General features: G+C 38.8%; 2 protein-coding genes, 1 long non-coding RNA gene and 1 pseudogene across 5 annotated transcripts; 3 read left to right on the top strand and 1 right to left on the bottom strand.

Moving 5' to 3' along the window:
* The first annotated feature begins 320 nt into the window (after positions 1 to 320).
* Positions 321 to 22373, top strand: LOC143740949 (retinol-binding protein 2-like). 2 transcript variants are annotated; one of them, XM_077233140.1, is made up of 5 exons: positions 321 to 694; positions 868 to 1046; positions 1673 to 1774; positions 1958 to 2300; positions 22100 to 22373. In XM_077233140.1, exons 1-4 carry the CDS (start codon positions 589 to 591, stop codon positions 2009 to 2011), a joined length of 441 nt encoding a protein of 146 aa, XP_077089255.1. In that variant the 5' UTR covers positions 321 to 588; the 3' UTR covers positions 2012 to 2300; positions 22100 to 22373. The 2 variants fall into 2 exon arrangements, with proteins under 2 accessions (XP_077089255.1, XP_077089246.1); XM_077233131.1 differs by lacking the exon at positions 22100 to 22373 and adding an exon at positions 2593 to 2677.
* On the top strand, positions 5080 to 18767 carry LOC143740938 (coatomer subunit beta'-like). Its single transcript, XM_077233122.1, has 8 exons — positions 5080 to 5132; positions 5271 to 5357; positions 5478 to 5605; positions 6262 to 6410; positions 9619 to 9765; positions 9854 to 9953; positions 11472 to 11614; positions 18334 to 18767. The coding sequence occupies exons 3-8, from the start codon at positions 5479 to 5481 to the stop codon at positions 18352 to 18354; spliced, it is 687 nt and encodes a 228-aa protein (XP_077089237.1). The 5' UTR covers positions 5080 to 5132; positions 5271 to 5357; position 5478; the 3' UTR covers positions 18355 to 18767.
* Positions 12992 to 18438, bottom strand: LOC143740978 (uncharacterized). Its single transcript, XR_013204917.1, has 3 exons — positions 18315 to 18438; positions 13423 to 13667; positions 12992 to 13046 (listed from the first exon to the last, which is right to left on the bottom strand). It is a non-coding gene; the product is annotated as an uncharacterized LOC143740978 (long non-coding RNA).
* Positions 19303 to 22373, top strand: LOC143740962 (retinol-binding protein 2-like; annotated as a pseudogene). The gene is made up of 4 exons (XR_013204916.1): positions 19303 to 20493; positions 20667 to 20845; positions 21475 to 21576; positions 21760 to 22373. The product of XR_013204916.1 is annotated as a retinol-binding protein 2-like (transcript).
* Positions 22374 to 25675: the final 3302 nt, after the last annotated feature.

The following is a 25675-nucleotide window of genomic DNA, read 5'->3' as shown; positions in this document are numbered from 1 at the left end:
CTGGATGGAGCATTTAAGATAAAGTCTGAATCATACACTAAATGCTGGAACAGTGGTGACAGAATAAAGCGTCGCCTTTGGGTATTCTGATCTTCTGAACATCAAACGTCAAACATTCTTTCTGACATATTTCCTTTTATCTCCTCTTCCATGCATAACAATAGAGTCCAAATACAGAGTTTCTCAGATCTCAGGAATGAAGATCAAAAAATGACGTTGTATAACGCCCCACTCGCCCCCTTTTCTGCAGCAGCATCTCAGTGGGTGGGAGATTTACAATATTGTTTATGAACTATGCATTTTACATAATGAGATCAGAATAGCACAACTTCTCTTAAATAACAAATAGTGCACAGGGAATATTAAAGGCAACCTTACTGACTAAACAGAAAAGGAAAGGAACCCCAAAGAACCTTCACAGTGGCCAGTGGTAAATACATTTTGATCTGGTCACTTGACTTTTTTTCAGTAGGTGAGGGGTCTTCTCTTCTTCAATTATAGGTCAGAGATCTCCCTTATCTTTACTCTGCTCTCTCCCCTCATTGTGAATAAACAGTTGAGTATAAAAGCTCCTCACTTGACCAGGTAATGCTATTGAAGTCCAGAGTTCATCACACAACCATGCCCGTGGATTTCACTGGAAAATGGGAGATGGAGTCGAACGAAAATCTTGAGAATTACCTTAAAGCACTGGGTAAGCCTAATCAGATGTCTGCTATCGGTTTAAGTCAGCAGAGAAATAAGAGAAAGCTATATTTGTGCCATTTTCTAACTCTGATTATACCACTTTATGATATTAGACAAAGCCTAAAGAATGAGAAATGACCATGCCAAGTTGCAAATATTTTGTTATTCTTACAAACATAGACATTGACTTTGCCTTTCGGAAGATTGCAGCCCACCTCACTCCAACAAAGATCATTACCCAGGATGGAGATAGCTTTGTGATTAAGACACAGAGCGCCTTCAAAAGCTTTGAGCTGATCTTCACTGTTGGAGTTGAGAAGGAAGAATTTACTAAGGGATTTGACAACAGGACGATAAAGGTGAACAATTCCCTTTATAATTGTGATACTCTTCTGTAATGTCATACATTTATTTACCTGTATCCCAGCCTTGACCTGTTGGCCATGATCTCAGTCAATTTGTTCAGTAATGAACCGTAAAATAAATAGAGAACAGGCCTCAACTTTTACCCGAAAGGACAAAATACATTAAAGCTCTTTTTTTCACATGTATTTCAATACAGGTTTATTTAAACCAGGGGTGGACGAAGTACAAATCAAGTACTTAAGTAAAAGTACAGATACCATAACATACTCCAGTAAAAGTACTCATTATCAGATTAAAGGTACAAAAGTACTTGATTTTCATGTAAGTACTGTTCGATGAACCATATATTAATTCTAGTCAGATTTATAGGCAAACTAGTCAGTAGTCAGCACTAATAAGAAAGAGTAGTGCTTTGATATGTAATACAAATAAGCAATAGCTCTTTTTTTATGCACCATGGTCCCAAATTATATGATGATTAATAAAAAACATTATTATTGACACAAGTGAGCATAATTTGTATAAAAAGAAATTGTAAAATGACTTTTGTTTTCATTAAAATCATGTAAATAAATATTGAAACAGGCCAGTTACTGGGGTTTTTATGTTACATATTCAGACTCTGGTTACCTGGGAAGGTCACAAATTGGTGGCCACCCAGAAAGGTGAGAAAGCCAACCGGGGATGGAAACACTGGATAGAAGATGACAAACTTTATCTGGTGAGCATCCTCATTCTATGGATAGGCTTATTAACCAAAACAATGTTAAAATCAACGTTATTTCAAATAAATATTTCAGTTTTTATGACATTTGAATTGTAAAATGTATGGTCCTGCATAAAATTCCTGCTCTGACGTACTCACAAGGGATACGTTTTGACCTCATGATCATTTCACTTGCAGGAAATGACATGTGAGGATGCTGTGTGCCAACAAGTGTACAAAAGAAAAGACTGAATTTTCATGTGATTCAATGTCACATTCATTTAGCTACTCAACAAGTCTATCAAAATCAAGCTGTGTTAACTTGAGCCATCACTGCTTTCTCGGGAGATGAAAATGATTCACGATGTGACTCTGTCAACACTTCAGAGGGAGTTTGTTTTCTTCTGTCTAAAAGATAATGAGACATTACAGTATGAGTCTCATTTCTTGTGCATGTAACTTAACCCTATAAAGCATTTTGTATCAAATATTTCAAGATGAACACTAGATTAAATCAACTTTTAGTTAAACACAAATCAAGGTTGTCGCACTGAATGACTGCGATACGAATGATGTAATCTGTGAATGAATAAGTTATAGATTCCTGTAGTAGAGAGTGTTATGATGTGAGTGAAGTGATGCTTCTGTGTATTATAATTCTGTACATATTTTTTAAATTTTGTAAGTATATCATCAACCTGTCCAGGGACTGCAGGCGGAAATTAGCATTTTTGCTAGAACCTGGCACATGACATCTCTTCTTTCTTAGATTAATGTTTTTTTGTGCATTGTCCCTGATCAAATAAATAAATAAATTCAAATTCAAATTCAAGGTTAACTTGATTATCCATACATAATTTTAAAAAAGTGTTAAAATGTGAGCATCAAATATGATCCATTGGGCTTTTGATTTCTCAATCATTATTGTATTGCATTGCATTATATGTTTTGCCCCCCACAAATAAAAACTAGCTTTGATCATTAGACTAAGCATTTAAATATCACTTTACTACATATTATTGGGATATATACAATGACAACTGATATTTAGATTCAAGTAGTCTGCTAAGGTCTCACTGATTAACATTACAAGCAATCAGAATGTATTTTTACTTTTGCCATATAAATATCAGCAACTGTAGCAAATTGCATATTTTTGCTTAGTTTTGGCTCTGTTATCTATATTATGAAATCCATATTTTCATACTATACCAGCCATAAAAGCATGATGTATCAAATATTATACTCAACAACAACAAAAAACATAGGCTGTGAACATTTAGATTTAGATTTTTTTAGATACTGTTTCATTATTATTATTATTTTTTTAAATCAGACTATTATGTAATGTCAGGCTTTAGAGGGTTAATTGAAAAACACATTTGCTTTTGGTTACTGATTAAACACAATACAGAGCTAAATGTGGTTTGGGTTTTTCACCGTAAGCTAAAAAAAATCGTTTTACATTGTAGGACTATTAAAGATTGATTCTGTAACCATTAAGAAGAGAATAATAAATAAATATCAGGGTGATGGTGTCTAAAGCGGTCAAAAATATTTATTAATATTTTTTTATTATTAATATTAGATGGTTGAAGATTTAGATAGATTGTGGGAAACTGTGGAAATTGTATAATTAGGCTACTTTTTACTTAATGCTATTATTGTTGAGAGACTATTACAATTTTAGTAGCTAATTAAATTATGTATTTATAATTTAAGAACACGTTTCACTGAGAATTTTCAGTTGACAGGGCACATTTCAGCACGGTGTTTTTTTTTTTTTTTTTGGTGTATTATTAATCATAGGCTACAATAAAGGTGTAGTCTTTAGAGGAAAGGGTTAAGCTCAAACTCAGTGCAAGCTAACGTCGTCATTCAAATGCTGAGTTTAACCGAAATTACCCGAAAAACTCCGAGGCCATCCGAGTGTCACGTCAACGCTTCCCGTTCCAACGTCAAGCGCACGGGCTTTGAGTCAGTGTTGCCAACTTAGCGCCTTTGTCGCTATTTTTAGCGACTTTACAGACCCCTTTAGAGAAATTCTTTCAAAAAAGCGACTAGCGACAAATCTAGCGACTTTTTAGACAAACCTCAGTTACCTCCAGATGTTGCCAGTAGGCCTACTGATCTGCGAGCGCGAGGTCTTGCTTTCTCCCTGCCGTCACTCTAGCTGTGCCTGTTCAGTGAATGGCTGAGATCAGCAGCAGCACACTCATGTGTTGAGCGCGCGGCAGTTTTTTTCCCCACGGACTTGTCACTTATCTGCTTCTGTTTTGTTTTTTATTTAAAGAGTTTTGTTTAACCATTTTAATTTCCTTTCTTTTCCTGTGCTTATTACTTGTAATAGCCTCATTATCACAGAGCTTTCACCAAGTTCGCGAACTCTCTTAATTCAGATAATTTTACACATAAATTTTTTTTTTTGTCATTCACTATATCATACTTGTTCTATTGTCTGACAAAAATAATATAGGCAATGAGAACAGCTTTATTGGACATTCGGCTATATTATATTATATTATATTATATTATAGTATATTAAAATACAGAATGTCAGCATGAATTTAGAGAGAAAACAGGCAGAACGCAAGTATGACGCGACACGTCATAAATATGCTAATTTGTGTTTAACGTCACATAGAGAGATTTAGGGACATTTATACTTTTAGGGAAGGCGGCTCTTGCGAAGGCGTTTGCTTCTTTCCTGTGAAAATAGTTGGCAACACAGTGAGGAATTAAGTCAGTCAAAGTCATATTTGCCTACCGTGCACACAACTGAAGCCGAAAAACACATCAGACTCTCGGGGATGATATTGCAACTGATAGAGACAAAAACCAGCAAACGCAAACAATGGTAAGTTAACGTTAAGTGTCACATCAATGTTTACGTGATGGACAATATTGTAGCTGTTTCCCATATATTAAGGAAACATACGCTTTCAATAACGTTAGCTCGCGCTGTTAATTTAGTTGTTTCTTAACTGTGCTGTTGCTGTTACTATCAGACTTTTAACTGAGTGATAAATGGCTAATGTTAGTTGTGGGTAGACAGGTTGAATTAAAAAAATGTCACTGCTTTCTGTTCTTGACGCAAATTAAGTTTTGATCTTTTTCTATAGACTATTAGTGTTACTAGGCTACTATATAATTGGGACTGCTGACAAAAGAGATTGGTGCTGATTAATATCAACTTTAATGTAGGCTAATGGTGATTCTGATTCTTCTCCTCTAGCCTCTGAGGCTGGACATCAAGCGCAAACTCACGGCTCGATCTGACCGTGTCAAAAGCGTAGACCTTCATCCATCCGAGCCATGGATGCTGGCCAGTCTGTACAACGGCAGTGTCTGTGTGTGGAACCATGAAACACAAGTAAGTAGGAAACATGTGCAGTTTTTCAGCATTTTTAATATATTACCATCCGCACTTTACAACAAACATTAGGGATACAGTAGAGCACAAAGTGTGTTTAATGTTTGTCTAATAATCTCATATATTTACCTTTAATAGACTCTGGTTAAGACGTTTGAAGTCTGTGACCTGCCAGTAAGAGCTGCCAAGTTTGTTGCCAGGAAAAATTGGGTCATAACTGGTGCTGTAAGTATATTCATGAATAATAATGTACACTTTTATAAAATATCTATTAATATACTATTCATTTTATTATAGATTTGCTACTGATATTAAACTATTTAATAAATCGCCCTTTTTTTCCAGGATGACATGCAAATTTGCGTTTTTTAATTACAACACATTAGAGCGAGTACACATGTTTGAGGCCCATTCAGATTACATTCGCTGCATCGCTGTGCATCCCACCCAGCCCTACATCCTCACGAGCAGCGGTATGGACAGATTACATGTGCATATAAGTATTCATATTACATGTATGAAAATACACCATATGTTACATAACATATTACACTACAGTTTAAATGTTTGGTGTGTCAGTAAGATTTTTAAAAGAAATAAACACTTTTATTAATCAAGATTGCATTAAATTGATCTAAAGTAACAGTAAAGACATTTTTAATGTTATAAATAATTAGTATTTCCAAATAAATGCTTTTCTTTTAAACTTTCTATTCATAAAAGAATCCTGAAGAAAATATACAGTATCACGGTGTCCAGAAAAATATTAAGCAGCACAACAGATTTCAACATTGATAACAAGCAAATGTTTCTTGAGCACCAAATCCGTTAATTACAATGATTTCTGAAGGATCATGTGACACTGTACTGTAGACTGGAATAATGACTGTAAGAAATCCAGCTTTGCCATCAGTTACATTTTTAAATATATTAAATAGAAAACAGTTATTTTAAATTGTTATAATATTTCACAATATTACTATTTTTGATATTAAATTAAATTTGTGGTGAGCATAAGAAATTTCTTTCGAAAAATGTTTAAAAAACATCTTACCAACCCCAAACCTTTAAACTTTGGTGTATGTACAAAACTCTTTTTTCAATATGCATTGGGTGTGTGTGCATTTAGACAACATGTTGATAAAGATGTGGGACTGGGAGAAGAAATGGTCCTGCAGTCAGGTATTTGAGGGCCACACAAACTACGTCATGCAGATTATCATCAACCCCAAGGACAACAACCAGTTTGCAAGTGCATCGCTGGACAGAACCATCAAGGTAAGGGTTCCTACGCAGTTTGGAAAAGTATGGAACGTATGGAATTAGATTTGAGTAATTTCCAGGTCTGGAAAAATATAGAAAAAAGAAAGCAGAGTATGGAAAAATATTTGCATTTCCAGACTATTGCCCCTATTTAGTTTTCTATAATAGAAAATCTAATGAATTTAAAAGAATTGAATGAAAATAAATGTATCATACAAGAAGTGTGTTTTCATGGCAGCTGTTTAGTGATTCTTTAGTGATTGTCAAACACAGCTGAATGATTGTGGTAGATTATAAGTGTTTTGAGTTTCTTCTCATGATATTCTTAGGACCGTATTACATATCCTCTAAAAGGACCTTTGCAAAAAATAATAAAAAAAATACAGATTTTCGTATGCGCACGAGAAACCATTAAACTTAGCAGACAATATTATGCCATCAGCTCATTTCGTGTCATGGTTTCTCCACCGCCACAGAGGTTGCATTAAAATTGGACATTAGGCCTTGATATTAGAGGTACTACTCTAAGGAAAGCAAATCTTGAGCAAATAGGCCTAGATTTCTATTAATTCATGTGCATCAATGCTCTCTTTTTCTTCATAGTAAGATGACAGGGACACACAAAGGAGATAGGTTATAGTATATATAAAACTAGAAATGTAATGCGTAAGCATACAAAAAAATTCCTGTGCGTTCACGAGTTCACATGTTCATGAAATCAGATATAGTATTTGATGCGGTATAGTAATTTATCCTCCCTTTGACTGGGATAGAAAACCAGCCTAGAGAGAGGTGATGGGCTGGTGGAGGGATGCTGTGAAACTAATGAAACAGAGGTTATACATGCTTCCTCTTGTGCTGATTGGTTGAGTACCTGAAAGTGCTCCTCCCGAAACTTTGTTACATAACTTCATGATGTGATGAATAGTTTCTCGAGGGCACGAAAATTTCTCGTGGGCATTTTGAGCATTACATTTCTAGTTTTATTTATGCTATAACCTATGTCTACTGACACTACAGCAAAATATATAAATAACTGGCTCAAAACCATTTTTGCTTTGGGGGTCTCCTACAAAAAAAAAGCTTTCATTTTCTCATAATATACATTGCACATCGCCAGGGGCCTCATGTATCAGTATTGCGTACGCACAAAATCTTTGCTTACGCCAGCTTTCACGCTCAAGGTCGGATGTACTAACAGTGAAATTAACGTGAGAATGTGCATTCCTCCACACCAATTTCATGTCTGGCGTACGTACATTTCTTAGTTTTTGTCCGTTGGCGACTCTTACAGGCAATGAAGTTAAGTTGCAAACATTACACAACGAATTGTTCTACAAGTCTATCGCACTACCACCTGCAATTTATAAAATAATTTACACATATTGTCACACGAGCCTTATGGGAATATTCTATCAATTATGCAATTAAGTAAGAACATATGAAAGCATATGCAAATTGATACAACCCTTAGTCTATGGCAATGGCAGCTTTGGCCTTATTAGAGGACATTGCTATGGCAGAATCCGAAGAGAATGAGTTTTTAGGGACCACAATGATTTTCTGGCCCAGGATGATGACTGGCTTATCAGCCGTTTCAGATTTCCAAGGGCTATCCTCTTGGAGCTCTGTGCTGAGTTGGGTCCGAATCTAGAGAGAGAGAGACAGTGAGGAGCCACGCAATACCCGTTTCCTTGCAGGTGCTGACAACACTTGGTTTCCTGGCAACTGGTTCTTTCCAAAGGGAACTGGCAGACCGTTCAGGAATAAGCCAGTCGTCTTTGAGCCGTGCAACGCCAGCGTTATGGGTTCGGGATCATCCGCATGTCTACCAGGTATATGAGGTTCCCATATGATGCAGTTGACCAGCCAAACATTATACGCAATTTGCAGCAATAGCCGGTTTTCCTATTGTAATCGGACCGATCGACTGCACACACATTGCTATAAAGGCGCCATCTGAAGAAGAATTTGCATATGTGAATCGGAAACATTTCCATTAAATAAATGTGCAGATAATATTGGTTACCTTCGTGGCAGTCCTGTAGTAAATCCGAGTCTCCCACAGCAGCAGATACTACTCCAGAGAGTAAGGCGTTACCCATAATTGAGGCAACTCTCTGCTCAAAGGGTGTAAGTTCATCGACCCCTTTACCACCGCCTGTTCTGCCCACACTTTGTCGGTGCGCAGCAGTTCGACATTTAACGTCCGCCTTTATATCAGACCATTTCTTTTTAAGGTCTTAACAGTGCGACTTTCAGATCCCACCGCATTGACGGCATCAGCCAAACTCTCCCACTCATATTTTTTCCTTTTGTTATAAATTCCGGAGGACAAAGTTCCAAATATATTTTTTTTCTCGTTTCTACCTCCGATAGTAGCACCTCCGATTCACTTTCTGTAAAGTTTCGCTTCTTGCCGGTTGCTTTAGCCATTTTCTTACTCCTTTCTTTTGCCAAAGTGGACTCATTACCATATTTAAATGTATTTAATTAAGGGAGGAGACTGGGTGGGGCGTTGTGCTCGTGCATGTGCGCTCATTTTTACGTTAATTGGGATGTACAAAGAGAATATGCGTGGGATCCTTCGTACGCAGACATTCATACATCTGTTTTTATTTGTGCGTACGCACATTTACAGCTTTGTCTGTACGCAATGTTTTAGTATGAATTCAACGCAAGTCTTTGTACATGAGGCCCCAGGTCCGATGATTCAGTCTCTTTAAATCCCTCCTTGTTGCAAGCCTACTCTGCTCTGATTGGCCAGATGGACCAGTCTGCTGTGATTGGTCTACCACTTAGTGCTTGTCAGAAGCTAAACGCCCATTAAGGTGGGCATTAGGCAAATCTGTTACCCAGTGACGTGTAGCCGTCACGGAAGTGGGATTCTAATTTCTGATGACTCATTTAGGCTGTTCAGAGTCGATTCTTTCTTTTGAGAAACAATAACTTTATTTATCGAGTGCTCTTTCATCTTCATAACTTTGGAGATAGATGCATTACACATTGCATGAAAGGGAGTATTCGAAAAAGCATAAAGGGGCACTTTGAATATGGTCTGAAAATCTACAGAGAGGTTTGGAAATTTGAGTCTGGAAAAGTATGGAATTTTGAAATGGAAAATGTGTAGGAACCCTGCAAGATGGTACACTTATGCGGATAGAGCCAGTCTGAATCTGACTTGTGACATTTCCCTCATCATTTCTTCTTTGTTGTGTTTCAGGTTTGGCAGATTGGCTATTCCTCTCCTAACTTCACTCTGGAAGGTCATGATAAGGGGGTGAACTGCATTGATTATTACAGTGGAGGAGATAAACCCTACCTCATATCTGGAGCTGATGACAGACTAGTTAAGATTTGGAACTATCAGGTACTATAATGATATTGATGATAATCAATGGAGCTAGCCATTCCTGGCTATTTATTTACTTCTGTTCTGTGTGCCTCTCTCTCTTTAGAATAAGACATGTGTCCAGACTCTTGAGGGTCACGCTCAGAATGTGTCCTGTGTAAACTTCCACCCAGAGCTGCCAATCATCATCACTGGATCAGAGGATGGTGAGTCCTCTTTAGGATAATGTTATAGATTTTTGAATGATCAGTTTTATAGAACTGCACTGCCTCATTCCTTTTGCAAATATTTTTTTTTTATAACGATATAATATTTTAAAAGCTAAAAGCTTTCAGTGGTCCCTGCATGTTAAACTGGGATTGTATAAAGTGATGGCCGCTTTGGAAACATGCTTTGTGATGGTTTGAAACCTTTGCAAATAATTAGTTTTGATCCAGTGATTCCGAGCACGTGTCAAACTGCTACGTGCCACTGCCCGTGTCACGTGATTTTAGTAAACATGGCTTTTGTTATGGCATAACTGTTTCAAAATGTATCGAAATTTAAATGGTTTGCCTTTAGGGGTGATCTCTGTGAACACATGAACCAGTCTCTAAATATGATTTTTACCCACCTTTGATCAATTTTATAAACTTGTAGACATTGAATGACACATTTGTATGATAAAAAGGAAGAGTTGTAGTCTCTACAAATAGAATAAAAATAAAATAACACATATTATAAAGACACTTTATATTTAATGGTATTACATGATTTGTTAATTGCATATTATAGATTACACCTTCAATAAAACATTTGCAATTGGTTTGTAAAAGGTGTTTATGTATGTTTGGACCAAGCGTGCCGCACAAGCCCTGAAAAGTGAAACCAAAGCGCCTCGATCGCCCCCCGGTGACTGGTCCTAGTATAGCTCATAAACCCCGCCTCCCCGTGTTATTCAAAGGGACGTGAGACCAACTAAACAATTAAATTACACTTCACATATCTTTTTTCCGAAGATAGTTTCTGTCATTTACTGTAGTTTTCACCACGCCGATGTAATTTCAAGGGTTTGTTTTTAAAATAAGTTTGTTTTTAGTTAGTTATTTGATGCTATAAAAACGGTGATGTGGCGTACATGATTGACAGCTGTGATTGACAGGTTCTCTGAGCAAAGTAGTCACTGAAGCAACAACAGGCTTTTTTTCGGGATCTTTGGAGGACTGAGGAGATTGGAGCTTTAAATTTAATATCTAAATTTCTATAATTAATTATTTCACACCGACATAATGGTTTGTTCTGCAGCAGAGGCGCGTGCTTACGCTTGATTCAGCGAGGGTGAGGCCAGGACCAGAGCGGGACGTTGATTTCGCGGCTTTACTTCCTGCTCACTACTGCGCATGTCTGGTCCCGAAATCGCAACTGCGCAGACTCAAGTCCCAAGATGTCAGCGTCATATCGGGACAATGGCGGCTTCACTTCTCGCCAATGGAAGAGAACAAAGGGGTGTCGTACATCTTTTTTTACAGTCTATGGTTTGGACTGAATTTTCACTGCATTTACACAGTTCTGACCAGCAGTGGTCACTAGCGTTTGGTGTTTTGAGTGAATCATTTTGCGAAGCAATTGGTCTAGTTGATTCAAAGTTTGAAAAGCTTTGTTTCTCTCATCACTAGTATAAAGAATTTTCAAATTAAAAACAAACACTTCACCTTTAAAGCTTCTTGTAACTGTCTTTTGTTAAGGCACGGTTAGTATCTGGCACTCCAGCAATTACTGTCTAGAGAGCACCCTGAACAATGGAATGGAGTGGGTGTGGTGTGTGTCTGGCTTGCGCGGCTCCAACAATGTGGCATTGGGTTATGACGAAGGCAGCATCATTATCAAGGTACTAAAATAATTAAAAAATAACACCACGCTGTTGCCTGTCAGTGGTGTGAAATACTCGCTAAAGCTCAGGCTGATAATAGGAAAGTTCACTCCCCGCAAAGAGAGCCATTAGGTTTCTTCACGGCCAGGGCTGTCAGCGGGGGATGGCAGAGATAGATAATGTTACAAAAGATTTCTATTTCAAATAAATGCTGTTCTTTCAATTCATCAAGGAATCCCAGAAAAATGTATCACTGATTTCACAAAAATAGCAGCACAACTATTTTCAAGATTGATAATAATAATAATAAATGTTTCTTGAGCAGCTAATCCGCATATTAGAATGATTTCATGTGACACTGAAGACTGGAGTAGTGGCTGCTGAAAATTCAGCTTTGCCATCACAGGAATAAATTACATTTTTAAATTAATTAAAATTGAAACGGTTATTTTAGATTATAATAATGTTTCACAATATTAATGTTTTTACTGTATTGTCTCAAATAAATGCAGCCTTTCCAGTTTTCACGGATGTGTCTCCTAGAATCATAAAGAACCTTTATTTTTAAGAGTGTAATACACAACAAGGTTTTGTTTTCCAGTTCCGATCTTCCATTTCGGTTTAGTTGCACTTTAATCTGTACCTTCATATATAAGGAGGTCACTTACCATACATTTCCTGTCATCTACCCCAACCAAATCCTCCTCAAACTCCTTTCCAACATCAAACTCCATATGGTAGGTCCTAAAGGTGGTGAGAGTCTTGATATTAAAATGATCACCATACTGAACAATGTCCTTCAGACCCGTCGCTATGAGCGGGCCATAGGGGGCCGGGCCCGCCCCAAAAAATGCTTGTGCCCCCCCCACTTGAGGCACAGATAATTTAATTTTAATTTAATTTTAATATTATCATAGTTGCTAATTTTGTGTTGCATTAATGTTGCATTCTTTATCATTAAAATATTAAAAAATATTAAAAATATAAAGAAACAATGGTGTGATTTAGTTTGATTGATGGGAATCTACACTGCAACAGCCCATCACGGCCTTACAAAAGAACGTGTGTGTCATGGCAATGCATATCCCTCTGTTGACTGCTTTAAAATGCAATGTTTGAGAGATGCTTCTAGTTTTACATTTAATATGTTGTGTAGTCAAGTGTTTTATGGATATTCATAACATTGCTTCTGTGTGATGTGGTGTAGGCTAGGCTACCTGGTCATATTGCTGTTGGTTATATGTTTAACGTGATGATACGTGCTGCGCGACTAGAGTTATATATTATATAATAATATATATTATTATAAATATACATACTGTAGGCTAATAATAATTGTGCCCCCCCATACATTTCATAAGCCCCCCTTAAGACTGAGGTCTGGCGACGGGTCTGATCTCCTTGTCAAAGATGAGATAGCTGGCAATTTTTCTGATGACAAGATTCACATCTGTAAGTTGAATACATAAATTGGTCAACCATACCCTTTTACATGAGCCAATTTTTACTACTCTATGTAAAACAACAAAATTTAATGAGGTCTGCCGGAGGTATAAAACTTTTCTCTTGAGTACAAAATACTAAGTTATGACAAACTTATGTTTTTTTAAAGTTATACAAGATTTTTTAATATCAGTTTAATGTAATTTAAGTTGAAATGACTTACACATCCAAGTTGATTGAATGTAAAAATTGAAGGGAGCTTTTTTTTTTTTTATCATTTTCAACAGAATATATTAAAACATCTCACATACCTCGTTTAGGAAAGGAAATTCATTTTGCAGGGTATAATAAATAAATAAATATAAAATGAAGTATCAGCCTACCTAGCACTTCCATTTATTCATCAAAGTTTTCATTACTTGTCATTTTCCAGTATCCATTCATGTCCACAGGAGACATCTTTGCTGCTTTTTTGCGTTTGTCTTCTGCAGTAAGTTTTCGACATCAAGGTGCGGTGTCTCAAATCACGGCAGGTTGTAATCCTAAAGCCAATTAGGGCCTTTGGATTATCTCAAAGAGCATTTACACATGTTGTGGGACACATGTAGTGGATGTTTTCCTATTTTTCCTTTCTACTCCGAGCAGTGTACGACACCTTACCAACCCCAGTCAATTTGCACAGGTGGGGGATGAGGGAGGACCCACTGTGCAGGTTGTCTGGTGGGAAAGGAACAATGGCGCACATTCTGGCCGGGTGTAAGACCGCATTGGCACAGGGGAGATACAGGTGGCGCCATGATAAGGTGTCGGCAGTGCTCGAAGACATCCTGGAGCAAGAAAGGTGGAAGAAGCAACCAGCCAAAGCAAGACCACTGCTGACCACCATCACATTTGTGAAAGAGGGCTAAAGACCTGTCATCCACAGCCAAGCCAAGCAGAATCTCCTGCAGTCAGCCCAGGGATGGGAGATGGAGGTTGATCTTGGGAGGAGACTCCACTTCCCCGAGGCGGTATTGTCCACAACTCTAAGGCCTGACATCATCATGTGGTCTCCAGAGGGAGGGAAGATCATTCTGGTGGAGTTGACGGTGCCGTGGGAGGAGGGCTGCGAGGAAGCTGCAGAGAGGAAAAAAGCCAAATACCAGCAACTTGTCCAAGACTGCCGGGACAAGGGGTGGATGGCATGCCTGATGACGGTGGAAGTCGGATGTCGGGGATTCCCGGCTCAATCTGCATGGAATATATTAACAAAGGTTGGATAGAGGGGCCACTTAAGGAAAGCTGCCATTCGTAGACTGGGAGAAGCGGCAGAGAGAGCCTCTTGTTGGCTCTGGCACAAGAGAGAGGACACAAGCTGGAAGCCTGGAAGAGAGGGGCAGTGACCTGGCCAGTCACTGCTGACCCGCCAACTGGAGGGTGTTGTGGTTAAGGGTCGAAACACCCAGTGAAGGTTGAGGACCACCTGACGACTTCTCTCCCAGGCCAAGGCTTCATCCATTGGAAATGGGTGTATGGTAGCATCGCAGATGTATTATACAACTGAACTCCCTGGGCAACCAGTGACTTCCAGGAAAGTCTGGATGGAAACCGAGGAAGGTCGGTGACGCTGGAGAGACAGCTGACCTCCAGGAAAGACTGGCGGGGTAACAGGGGCCAGCAACCCCTGTTGCAGCACTCGCAAGAGGGCACCAAGCAAGCTACAGAACTGACAAATGAGCAATACCCCCAGAGTCTCCCCAGAGGGGGGGAGGATGAGAGGCTCATCAGGACAGACTCAAGGCTAACAACAAGGACAGTGACACAGACACAGAGAAGGCTCAGACAAACCACCTTGACCGGGGAGGCACCGGAAGTAAAATGCAGCTGCGGAAGAATCTGCAAAGGCGTAAGAGGGCTCAAAATATACCAGAGCAAGTCCACGTGTGGACAAGGACGGATGCATGCACACCGCTCAGACGAACAGTCTGGTGAGACGCAGGAGAACCCTAGGCAGAAAGCACACCATAGTCCTAGTGATCTCTCAGTGCCGGCAATCCCCCAAGATCGCACAAGGAGAGCCTCCAACGCCATTCCAGAAAGCTCACCCCAGCCAACAAAGGAAAGAATCAAGTGGCCCAAAATGAGTGAAGGGAAGGAGTGGTCCATGTTAGATGAAGATCTGGACAAAGTGCTTGGAGCAGTTCAAGCAGGATCAGCGGAAAGGAAGGTGGATTTACTGACAGCCATCACCAACAATGTGGCAAAGGAACGGTTTGGAACAGTGCCAAGGAAAGAGAATAAAGTAAGACCAGAAAAGCAGGAAAACAGAAGAGAAAGAAAGATCAAACAACTTAGGAAGGAGATCAAAACCCTGAGGAAGCAATTCAAACTGGCAAGCATAGGAGAAAAGGAAGGAATAAAAGAGCTGACAGCCAGCCTCCGCGAGCAGCTCATCAGAACAAGAAGAGCTGAGAGGTTCAAGCAGAGGCGGAAGAAGCAGGAAGCTGCTCGAGCCCAGTTTATAAAGGACCCGTACCGCTTCACCAAATCACTTCTGGGGGAGGCGAGGTCTGGGACTCTGACAAGTTCCAAAGAGGCGGTGGAGCAGTCTGTTGAGGAGGCATTCAGTGACCCTACAAGAGACGAAGCCCTGGAAGGAAATCATGGGCTTATTAACATTGACCCACCTACTATATCCCTCAGCACAGAGTGTCTATCATGGAGAGAGGTTCAAGAGGTAGTCAAGCACGCAAGATCATCTTCTGCTCCAGGTCCCAGCGGTATACCATACAAAGTATACAAAAAATGCCCTAAGCTCCTACGAAGGCTATGGAAGCTTTTGCGGGTAATTTGGTCGAAGGGAACCATTCCAACAAGCTGGAGAAGGGCAGAAGGGTGCTTTGTGCCCAAAGAACAGGGATCCACACAGATCAGCCAGTTCCGAACTATCTCCCTACTTAGTGAGGAGTGAAAGATTTTCTTTGCTGTGCTTGCGAAGAGAATGAGTGCTTACATGACCCAGAATGGATATATTAACACCTCTATCCAGAAGGGTGGTGTTGAAGGGTTTTCCGGGTGCTTGGAGCATACAGGGGTCCACAGCCAACTCATCCAAGAAGCAAAGGAGAAGAAAGGCAGCCTAACAGTTGTCTGGCTTGACTTTGCAAATGCATATGGGTCTATTCCCCTTAATTTGATCCAAGTTTCTTTGGACTACTACCACATCCCACATAATATCCAGGGCATAATCACCAGTTACCTGAGAGACATCAAGTTACGATTCCAGTCCGCCAAGTTTACAACAAAGTGGCAGCCAGTGGAGAAGGGGATAGTGACAGGATGCACAATCTCTCCCATCTTGTTCATCATGGGAATGAACCTGATCATCTCTGCAGCGAGTACAAAGTCAAGAGGGCCGAAGACCGCAGCAGGATGTCAACAGCAAGCAATCAGGGCATTCATGGATGACCTTACCGTGATAACACCAACTCATGTGCAGGCAAGATGGGTCCTGGCAGAATTGGATCGTATGGCCACTTGGGCAAAGATGGTCTTCAAGCCAAAAAAATCAAGGAGTCTGGTGATCCAAAAGGGCAAAACAACTGGAAAGTTCAAGCTACTTGTTCAAGGGGAAGTGATCCCGAACATCCAGGGGAACTCAATTAGATGCCTTGGAAAGTGGTATGATGATTCCCTGTCAGACAGGAACAGCATCTCCAGCACCGGAAAACAAGTTGAAGAATGGCTGGAAAAGATTGATAAGTCGGGCCTGCCTGGGAAATATAAGTGCTGGATCTACCAACATGGCCTGCTCCCGAGACTCATGTGGCTTCTCACGGTATATGAGGTGTGTCTATCAACTGTTGAAGAAATGGAGAGGAAGTTCAACAAGCACCTTAGAAAATGGTTGGGAATACCCCCGAGCTTTACAACCTTGGGGCTGTACATGAGGTCGGGCCAGCTCCAGCTTCCCCTGTCTTCAGTGGTGGAGGAGTTTAAAGTCGCCAAATGCAGACAGTCCCTGACATATAGGGACTCTCAAGACCAACTCACCAGGGAAGCAGGAGTAAAAACAAGATCTGGCCGTAAGTGGGCCGCCAGCACTGCAATTAACCAGGCAGAATGTTCTCTCACGACCAAAGATATCATCGGAAACCCTTGCACTGGAAGACAGGGTCTAGGAACAGCACATTTTCAGCAGTGGTCAAAGTCCACCCCAAGGTTTGAAAAGAACCATGATCCAGGATGAAGTCCGAAACCTTGAGGAAGAAGGGAGAAGAGCAAAATCCATTGAGCTCGCAACCCAAGGCACCTGGACAAGGTGGAACCTCCCCAAGAGGACAATCACATGGAGTGAATTGTGGCGGCTGGAGCCTTTCCGTATATCCTTTCTACTCCGAACAGTGTATGACACCTTACCAACCCCAGTCAATTTGCACAGGTGGGGGATGAGGGAGGACCCACTGTGCAGGTTGTGTGGTGGGAAAGGAACAATGGCGCACATTCTGGCCGGGTGTAAGACCGCATTGGCACAGGGGAGATACAGGTGGCGCCATGATAAGGTGTTGGCAGTGCTCGCAGACATCCTGGAACAAGAAAGGTGGAAGAAGCAACCAGCCAAAGCAAGACCACTGCTGACCACCATCACATTTGTGAAAGAGGGCCAAAGACCTGTCATCCACAGCCAAGCCAGGCAGAATCTCCTGCAGTCAGCCCAGGGATGGGAGATGGAGGTTGATCTTGGGAGGAGACTCCACTTCCCCGAGGCGGTATTGTCCACAACTCTAAGGCCTGACATCATCATGTGGTCTCCAGAGGGAGGGAAGATCATTCTGGTGGAGTTGACGGTGCCGTGGTAGGAGGGCTGCGAGGAAGCTGCAGAGAGGAAAAAAGCCAAATACCAGCAACTTGTCCAAGACTGCCGGGACAAGGGGTGGATGGCATGCCTGATGACGGTGGAAGTCGGATGTCGGGGATTCCCGGCTCAATCTGCATGGAATATATTAACAAAGGTTGGATAGAGGGGCCACTTAAGGAAAGCTGCCATTCGTAGACTGGGAGAAGCGGCAGAGAGAGCCTCTTGTTGGCTCTGGCACAAGAGAGAGGACACAAGCTGGAAGCCTGGAAGAGAGGGGCAGTGACCTGGCCAGTCACTGCTGACCCGCCAACTGGAGGGTGTTGTGGTTAAGGGTCGAAACACCCAGTGAAGGTTGAGGACCACCTGACGACCTCTCTCCCAGGCCAAGGCTTCATCCATTGGAAATGGGTGTATGGTAGCATCGCAGATGTATTATACAACCTCTTTCTTTGTACAGGAGCTCTGTCAAGGGGAGTGAATTTCAATGCGTGATGCATCTCATGACCTCATGTCAGTCACTGCATGTGAACAGACAGATACGTCGGTTTGTAACTGTTTTGATTCTCAGTCTGTCAGCAGCAGCACAACAGTCAGTCAAAACAACAATCACAATGCTGTCAAAAGGTTTCCATTTATGCTTACAGACTCTGCGAGAGAGAGAGAGAGAGAGATGGTAGAATTGTTCAGGTGAAGACCTGTCAGTAATGAGGTCAGCCTTCCTGACTAAATTACTCTGAATTGTCTTCAGTGAAATGTAGAATAAAATATACATGAGATTCCTGAGATGTTTATTTTTCTGAACATGGCCTATTTTCTTTTCCATCAACCACAAGTGCGCTTTTGCCAACCAAACTTGTCTTGTTGTATCTACACTACCATTCCAAATTTGGGGTTGCAAATTTATTGCAACAAGGCTGCATTGATTTGATCAGAAAATATGCTAAAACAGTAATATTGTGGAATAACATTATGATTTTGTCGCCTTATGTTGGTGTTTTGTTTTAGTTTTCATGGACTTTAATTTGTATTACTTTATTTCTTGTTTCCTTCCATTGTCGTTGTGTTCATTTGTTGTCAAATGTAATTTATTCCTGTGATGGCAAAGTTGAATTTTCAGCATCATTACTCAAGTCTTCAGCGTCACAGAAAATCGCCTTTTTGAGTCTAATTATGCTGATTTGGTGCTCAAGAAAGGTTTCTTATTATTCCGATGTTAAAATCTTGCTTTTTGATATTTCGTCGAAACCGTGATACATTTTTCCAGGATTCTTTGATGAATAGAAACTTGAAAGTATAAAATAACAATATTTGAAATATAAATCTTTTGTAACATAATAAATATTTTGCTATGTTATTTTCTTTAAAAACCCTCATGTCATTATTTTTTTTCCAATGGAACAAAAATGCAGATTTTTTTTAAAGCATTTAAGATGAAGTCTGACTCATAAATATACACTAAATGCTGGAACAGTGGTGACAGAATAAAGCGTCGCCTTTGGGTATTCTGATCTTCTGAACATCAAACGTCAAACATTCTTTCTGACATATTTCCTCTTATCTCGTCTTCCATGCATAACAATAGAGTCCAAATACAGAGTTTCTCAGATCACAGGAATGAAGATCAAAAAATGACGTTGTATAACGCCCCACTCGCCCCCTTTTCTGCAGCAGCATCTCAGTGGGTGGGAGATTTACAATATTGTTTATGCACTTTTCCATTTGCATTGAAGTAACTTTCTATTCATTAAAGAATCCTAAATAAAAGGTATCACGATTCCCACAAATATTTTAAGCAGCACAACTGTTTTTCGACATTGATTATAATAAGAAATGTTTCTTGAGCACCAAATCAACATAATGAGAATGATTACTGGAGGATCATGTGACACTGAAGACTGGAGTAATGATACTGAAAATACAGTTTTGCTATCACAGGAATAAATTACATTTTAATATATTAATATAATGTATTCAAATAGAAAACTGTTTCAAGGTTTGGAAAACATTCTCAATGCCTTTATTCAAATGAACAACGACATGGTGACAATGGCAGTGCAGATATCAGTTGAATAAAGCATCGGAACACCTCAGACAACAGCGACACACTGGGAAAATTACAAACCTTGACTGTTGTGAAATCTTATTTACTGTATAGTAGGTATCCAGAACATATTTTAATACAAGCTTATACTGCAAAGATTGTGTTCATAAATAAGTTTATAGTGCATTTTACATAATGAGATCAGAATAGCACAACTTCTCTTAAATAACAAATAGTGCACAGGGAATATTAAAGGCAACCTTACTGACTAAACAGAAAAGGAAAGGAACCCCAAAGAACCTTCACAGTGGCCAGTGGTAAATACATTTTGATCTGGTCACTTGACTTTTTTTCAGTAGGTGAGGGGTCTTCTCTTCTTCAATTATAGGTCAGAGATCTCCCTTATCTTTACTCTGCTCTCTCCCCTCATTGTGAATAAACAGTTGAGTATAAAAGCTCCTCACTTGACCAGGTAATGCTATTGAAGTCCAGAGTTCATCACACAACCATGCCCATGGATTTCACTGGAAAATTGGAGCTGGAGTGGAAATCTTGAGAATTACCTTAAAGCACTGGGTAAGCCTAATCAGATGTCTGCTATCGGTTTAAGTCAGCAGAGAAATAAGAGAAAGCTATATTTGTGCCATTTTCTAACTCTGATTATACCACTTTATGATATTAGACAAAGCCTAAAGAATGAGAAATGACCATGCCAAGTTGCAAATATTTTGTTATTCTTACATACATAGACATTGACTTTGCCTTTCGGAAGATTGCAGCCCACCTCACTCCAACAAAGATCATTACCCAGGATGGAGATAGCTTTGTGATTAAGACACAGAGCGCCTTCAAAAGCTTTGAGCTGATCTTCACTGTTGGAGTTGAGAAGGAAGAATTTACTAAGGGATTTGACAACAGGACGATAAAGGTGAACAATTCCCTTTATAATTGTGATCCTCTTCTATAATGTTGTACATTTATTTACTTGTATCTTGGCCTGTTGGCCAAGATCTCAGTCAATTTGTTCAGTAATGAACAGTAAAACAAATAGAGAACAGGCCTCAACTTTTACCCAAAAAGACAAAATACATTAAAGGTCTTTTTTTCACATGTATTTCAATACAGGTTTATTTAAACCAGGGGTGGACGAAGTACAAATCAAGAACTTAAGTAAAAGTACAGATACCATAACATACTCCAGTAAAAGTACTCATTATCAGATTAAAAGTACAAAAGTACTTGATTTTCATGTAAGTACTGATCGATGAACCATATATTAATTCTAGCCAGATTTATAGGCAAACTAGTCAGTAGTCAGCACTAATAAGAAAGATAGTGCTTTGATATGTAATGCAAATAAGCAATAGCTCTTTTTTATGCACCATTGTCCCAAATTATATGATGATCAATAAAAAACAGTATTATTGACAGTGACATAAGTGAGCATAATTTGTATAAAAAGAAATTGTAAAATGACTTTTGTTTTCATGAAAATCATGTAAATAAATATTGAAACAGGCCAGTTACTGGGGTTTAATATTTATGTTACATATTCAGACTCTGGTTACCTGGGAAGGTCACAAATTGGTGGCCACCCAGAAATGTGAGAAAGCCAACCGGGGATGGAAACACTGGATAGAAGATGACAAACTGTATCTGGTGAGCATCCTCATTCTATGGATAGGCTTATTAACCAAAACAATGTTAAAATCAACGTTATTTCAAATAAATATTTCAGTTTTTATGACATTTGAATTGTAAAATGTATGGTCCTGCATAAAATTCCTGCTCTGACGTACTCACAAGGGATACGTTTTGACCTCATGATCATTTCACTTGCAGGAAATGACATGTGAGGATGCTGTGTGCCAACAAGTGTACAAAAGAAAAGACTGAATTTTCATGTGATTCAATGTCACATTCATTTAGCTACTCAACAAGTCTATCAAAATCAAGCTGTGTTAACTTGAGGCATCACTGCTTTCTCAGGAGAAGAAAATGATTCACGATTTGACTCTGTCAACACTTCAGTGGGAGTTTGTTTTCTTCTGTCTATAATGAGACATTACAGTATGAGTCTCATTTCTTGTGCATGTACCTTAACCCTATAAAGCATTTTCTATCAAATATATTTCAAGATGAACACTAGATTAAATCAACTTTTAGTTAAACTCAAATCAAGGTTTACTTGATTATCCATACATAATTTTAAAAAAGTGTTAACATGTAAACATCAAATATCCATTGGGCTTTTGATCTTTTGAACTATATAGCTTTGATCATTAGACTAAGCATTTAAATATCACTTTACTAGGACATATTATTGGGATATATACAATGACGACTGATATTTAGATTCAAGTAGTCTGCTAAGGTTTCACTGATTAACATTACAAGCAATCAGGATGTCTTTTTACTTTTGGCCATATAAATATCAGCAACTGTAGCAAATTGCATATTTTGCTTAGTTTTGGCTCCGTTATTATCTATATTATGAAATCCATATTTTCATACTATACCAGCCATAAAAGCATGATGTATCAAATATTATACTCAACAATAACAAAAAAAAAGCTGTGTACATTTTTAATTAAATTTTTTTAGATACTGTTTCATAAAAAAAATATTTTTCAGACTGTTATTTAATGTCAGGCTTTACGGTGTTAAATGAAAAACACATTTGCTTTGGTAACTTAGAAAAAACAATACAGAGCTAAAATTTTTTGACCATAAGCTAAAAAAGCTTGTTTTACATTGTATGACTATTAGAGATTGATTCTGTAACCATTCATTTTTTTTTATTATTTTTTTATTTAACCAGGAGAATCCCATTGAGATTAAGAACCTCTTTTGCAAGGGTGAACTGGCCAAGAAGGCAGCAGCATATACAAAAAAATACAAACACATAGGTACAGACAAATAACACAGAAGACTATAAGCTAACATTTCATAAAGTTACTTTAAATCATTTTTACAGTCTAAGAGCATTTACTTTTATAGCATTTATATTAAGGCACCTCCCATTAAGCCTTTCATTTTGGATTTAAATGCGTTTAGCGAGATTATTTCAGTGAGTTTCAAGTCATTTTGCAACGTATTCCATGCTGATGGTGCAGAATAAAGAAATACCTTCTTTCCCGTTTCCGTTCGGGTATTTGGCACAGAGAGCATAAAGAAGTCCTGAGAACGCAAAGAGTGTCGCCCATTACTTTTCTGAATGATATGAACACATAGGTAACTTGGCAGCAGACCAAGAATTGCCTTATATATGAAACTGTACCAATGACATAGAGGAGGCCATCCAACCCGAAAGTACAGCTCACAGTGGTGAGTCAGCACTTTGCAATTTGTAATGAACCTCAAGGAAGCATGGTAAGCTGTGTCAATCATGTGAAGTTTCTCCGGAGAGGTATGCATATATAAAAGATCCCCATAGTCCAGAACAGATAAGAAAGTAGTGGCCACAAGTCGCTTTTTTACTTGCTTTTTTAGAAAAACACAACTTATTTCAAAAATAAAAACCCAGTTTTAGCCTCAGCTTTGTACAGCACATGTGGTTTAAAAGTCAGGGAATCATCAATCAAAAGACCCAGGTATTTATAGGAGTTAACAACCTCTATTTCACTTCCCCCCAGAGTGACAACTGGTGGGATGCTTTGTGGCCTGGTCCTGGTTTTGGTAAACAACATAGGTTTGGTCTTATCTGCATTTAGAACTAATTTCAGCTGCATAAGGGTATTTTGGACTTCGATAAACGCATTTTGCAAATATTAAATTGCTATTACAAGAGTTGACGCACAGCAATATATGACAGTATCATCAGCATAAAAATGAAAATTAGCATTTGACACATTTTGACCCATGTTGTTTATATAAATAGTGAAAAAAGTGGACCTAATACAGAGCCCTGTGGTACACCCTTAGTGACTGCTACAGTATTGGAACATAGACCATCACATACACTGAGACCTATTACAAAGGTAGTTTGAGAACCAAGCAACTGCTCTGCTCTGAAAGTCCTGAGTTAATAAGTCTAAGTTTTAAAACTTCATGATCAACAGTATCGAAAGCTTTAGTAATGGAGTAATGCCGAATGTTGCTTCTTGTCAAGTGCAACCAAAACGTCATTTACCACCATTATTGCAGCTTTGATGGTCTTTTTCTGAAGCTTGGTTGACATGTAGATAAAACGGCATTTGAGTATACAAACTCCTTTAATTGATCACTCACAAGACCTTCAAGAATTTCAGCTAGTACTGATAAATTAGATATTGGCCTGTAATTATTTCAAATAGCTGGGTCACCCCCTTTTAATGAAGGGAGAACAAAAGCTGATTTCCATATCATTGGAATTTCCTTATTTTCCACTGTAAAGTTAAAAAGATATGTAAGAGGCACAACAACAAAATCGGCTGCCAATTTCAAGAAATAAGGATAAATAAGATCAGGTCCTGAGGTTTTTCTAAAATCCAAAGATTTTAGGGCTTGATGAACTTCCTGCACCGAAAATGGTGCGAAATTAAAAGACTGATTTACATATTCTTGTCAGTACAGGGATTCACAGACACAGAACAAGTGGAATCAAACAGAGAACCTGAAGATATGAAATGCTCATTAAAACTATTCAAGATCTCCATTTCGTCATGAACAGCAACTGAATCCTTCATAACAAAGGTGGGTACTATACTTGCAAATTTTTGCTTACAGAAAGGGATTTTATGGTTTTCCAAAATCTTCTGGGGTCATTTACATTTTTAGTGGTGATAGACAAGTAATATTCAGATTTGACTGTCTTAATAAAAGAGGAGGACATGTTTCTTTGCTGTCGAAACTAAGAAGAGACTCTGACTAAAGCAGTCAAAAATTAATGAATACTTTATTATTATTATTATATGGTTGAAGATTTAGATATAGAGTGTGGGAAACTGTGGAAATTGTATAATTAGGCTACTTTTGACTTAATGCTATCATTGCTGAGAGACTATTATTTTTTTTGTTTTTAAATTATTTATTTATTATATAATATTTTAGAATATGCATCACTGAGAATTTTCAGTTGACAGAGCACATTTCAGTACGGTGGGGTTTTTTTTGGTGTATTATTAATCATACGTAAAATAAAGGTGTAGTCTTCTTATAGAGAGCCTAAGAGACAACAAATATTTGGATCCCGTTTGAATTGTGCCCTGAATTACACATATGATGTTTGTCAATTTAAAAGATACATTTTAAAGTCAAGAAAGTCTCAGTTTGATGTAAAACTGTTGAGGTATAAGACTGTGAAAATACGTAATTACAAAGACTACAAAACCCAAAAGGCGCGCATGTGACGTCTTACCTTTTATCTCAATGAATGAAGCTAACTTTACTGAAGCTAACGTCTGTCATTTTTTCTATAGTCTAAAGTTATAATCGTAACGTTACGCCGTCATGCATGTGTGTTTTGTACCAGACTGCACACTATGGAACGCGATCGGGGCCAATAGTCTTTAAACGAAACGCGTGAAATTTGACCGCATCAACACGCACTGTTTGTCTGCGTTAACGCGGCAATTTTTTACGTGTTTCTTTTGAACGCGTAGACACGCACATTCTGGTCGTGTTAAGGCGTCAGTTTTCGTCGCGTTACTTTAGTGCGTGTAGGTGTAAAGACGCTCAGTTTTACCATGTTGAGACGACCAATTTGAACGTGTTTCTTAACGCGCAAATTCTGTACGTATTGAAGTGTAATATTTTTAAAAAACAGACTTACATTTAG

The sequence above is a fragment of the Siphateles boraxobius genome, unplaced genomic scaffold, assembly GCF_051911475.1.
Source record: "Siphateles boraxobius isolate OS27281-9 unplaced genomic scaffold, OSU_SipBor_1 1, whole genome shotgun sequence".
Taxonomy (NCBI): domain Eukaryota; kingdom Metazoa; phylum Chordata; class Actinopteri; order Cypriniformes; family Leuciscidae; genus Siphateles; species Siphateles boraxobius.
Note: the sequence above shows the minus strand (reverse complement) of the source record. Positions and strands in the feature narration are given on the sequence as shown.

Excerpts from the sequence above, each read along its gene's own strand:
- LOC143740949 (XM_077233140.1), top strand. The coding sequence starts at position 589 with ATGCTATTGAAGTCCAGAGTTCATCACACAACCATGCCCGTGGATTTC. Across the intron at positions 695-867 it reads GAATTACCTTAAAGCACTGG|ACATTGACTTTGCCTTTCGG; the intron begins GTAAGCCTAATC and ends TTACAAACATAG. Across the intron at positions 1,775-1,957 it reads AAGATGACAAACTTTATCTG|GAAATGACATGTGAGGATGC; the intron begins GTGAGCATCCTC and ends TTTCACTTGCAG.
- LOC143740938 (XM_077233122.1), top strand. The coding sequence starts at position 5,479 with ATGACATGCAAATTTGCGTTTTTTAATTACAACACATTAGAGCGAGTA. Across the intron at positions 5,606-6,261 it reads CTACATCCTCACGAGCAGCG|ACAACATGTTGATAAAGATG; the intron begins GTATGGACAGAT and ends GTGTGCATTTAG. Across the intron at positions 11,615-18,333 it reads AAGGCAGCATCATTATCAAG|GAGCTCTGTCAAGGGGAGTG; the intron begins GTACTAAAATAA and ends TTCTTTGTACAG.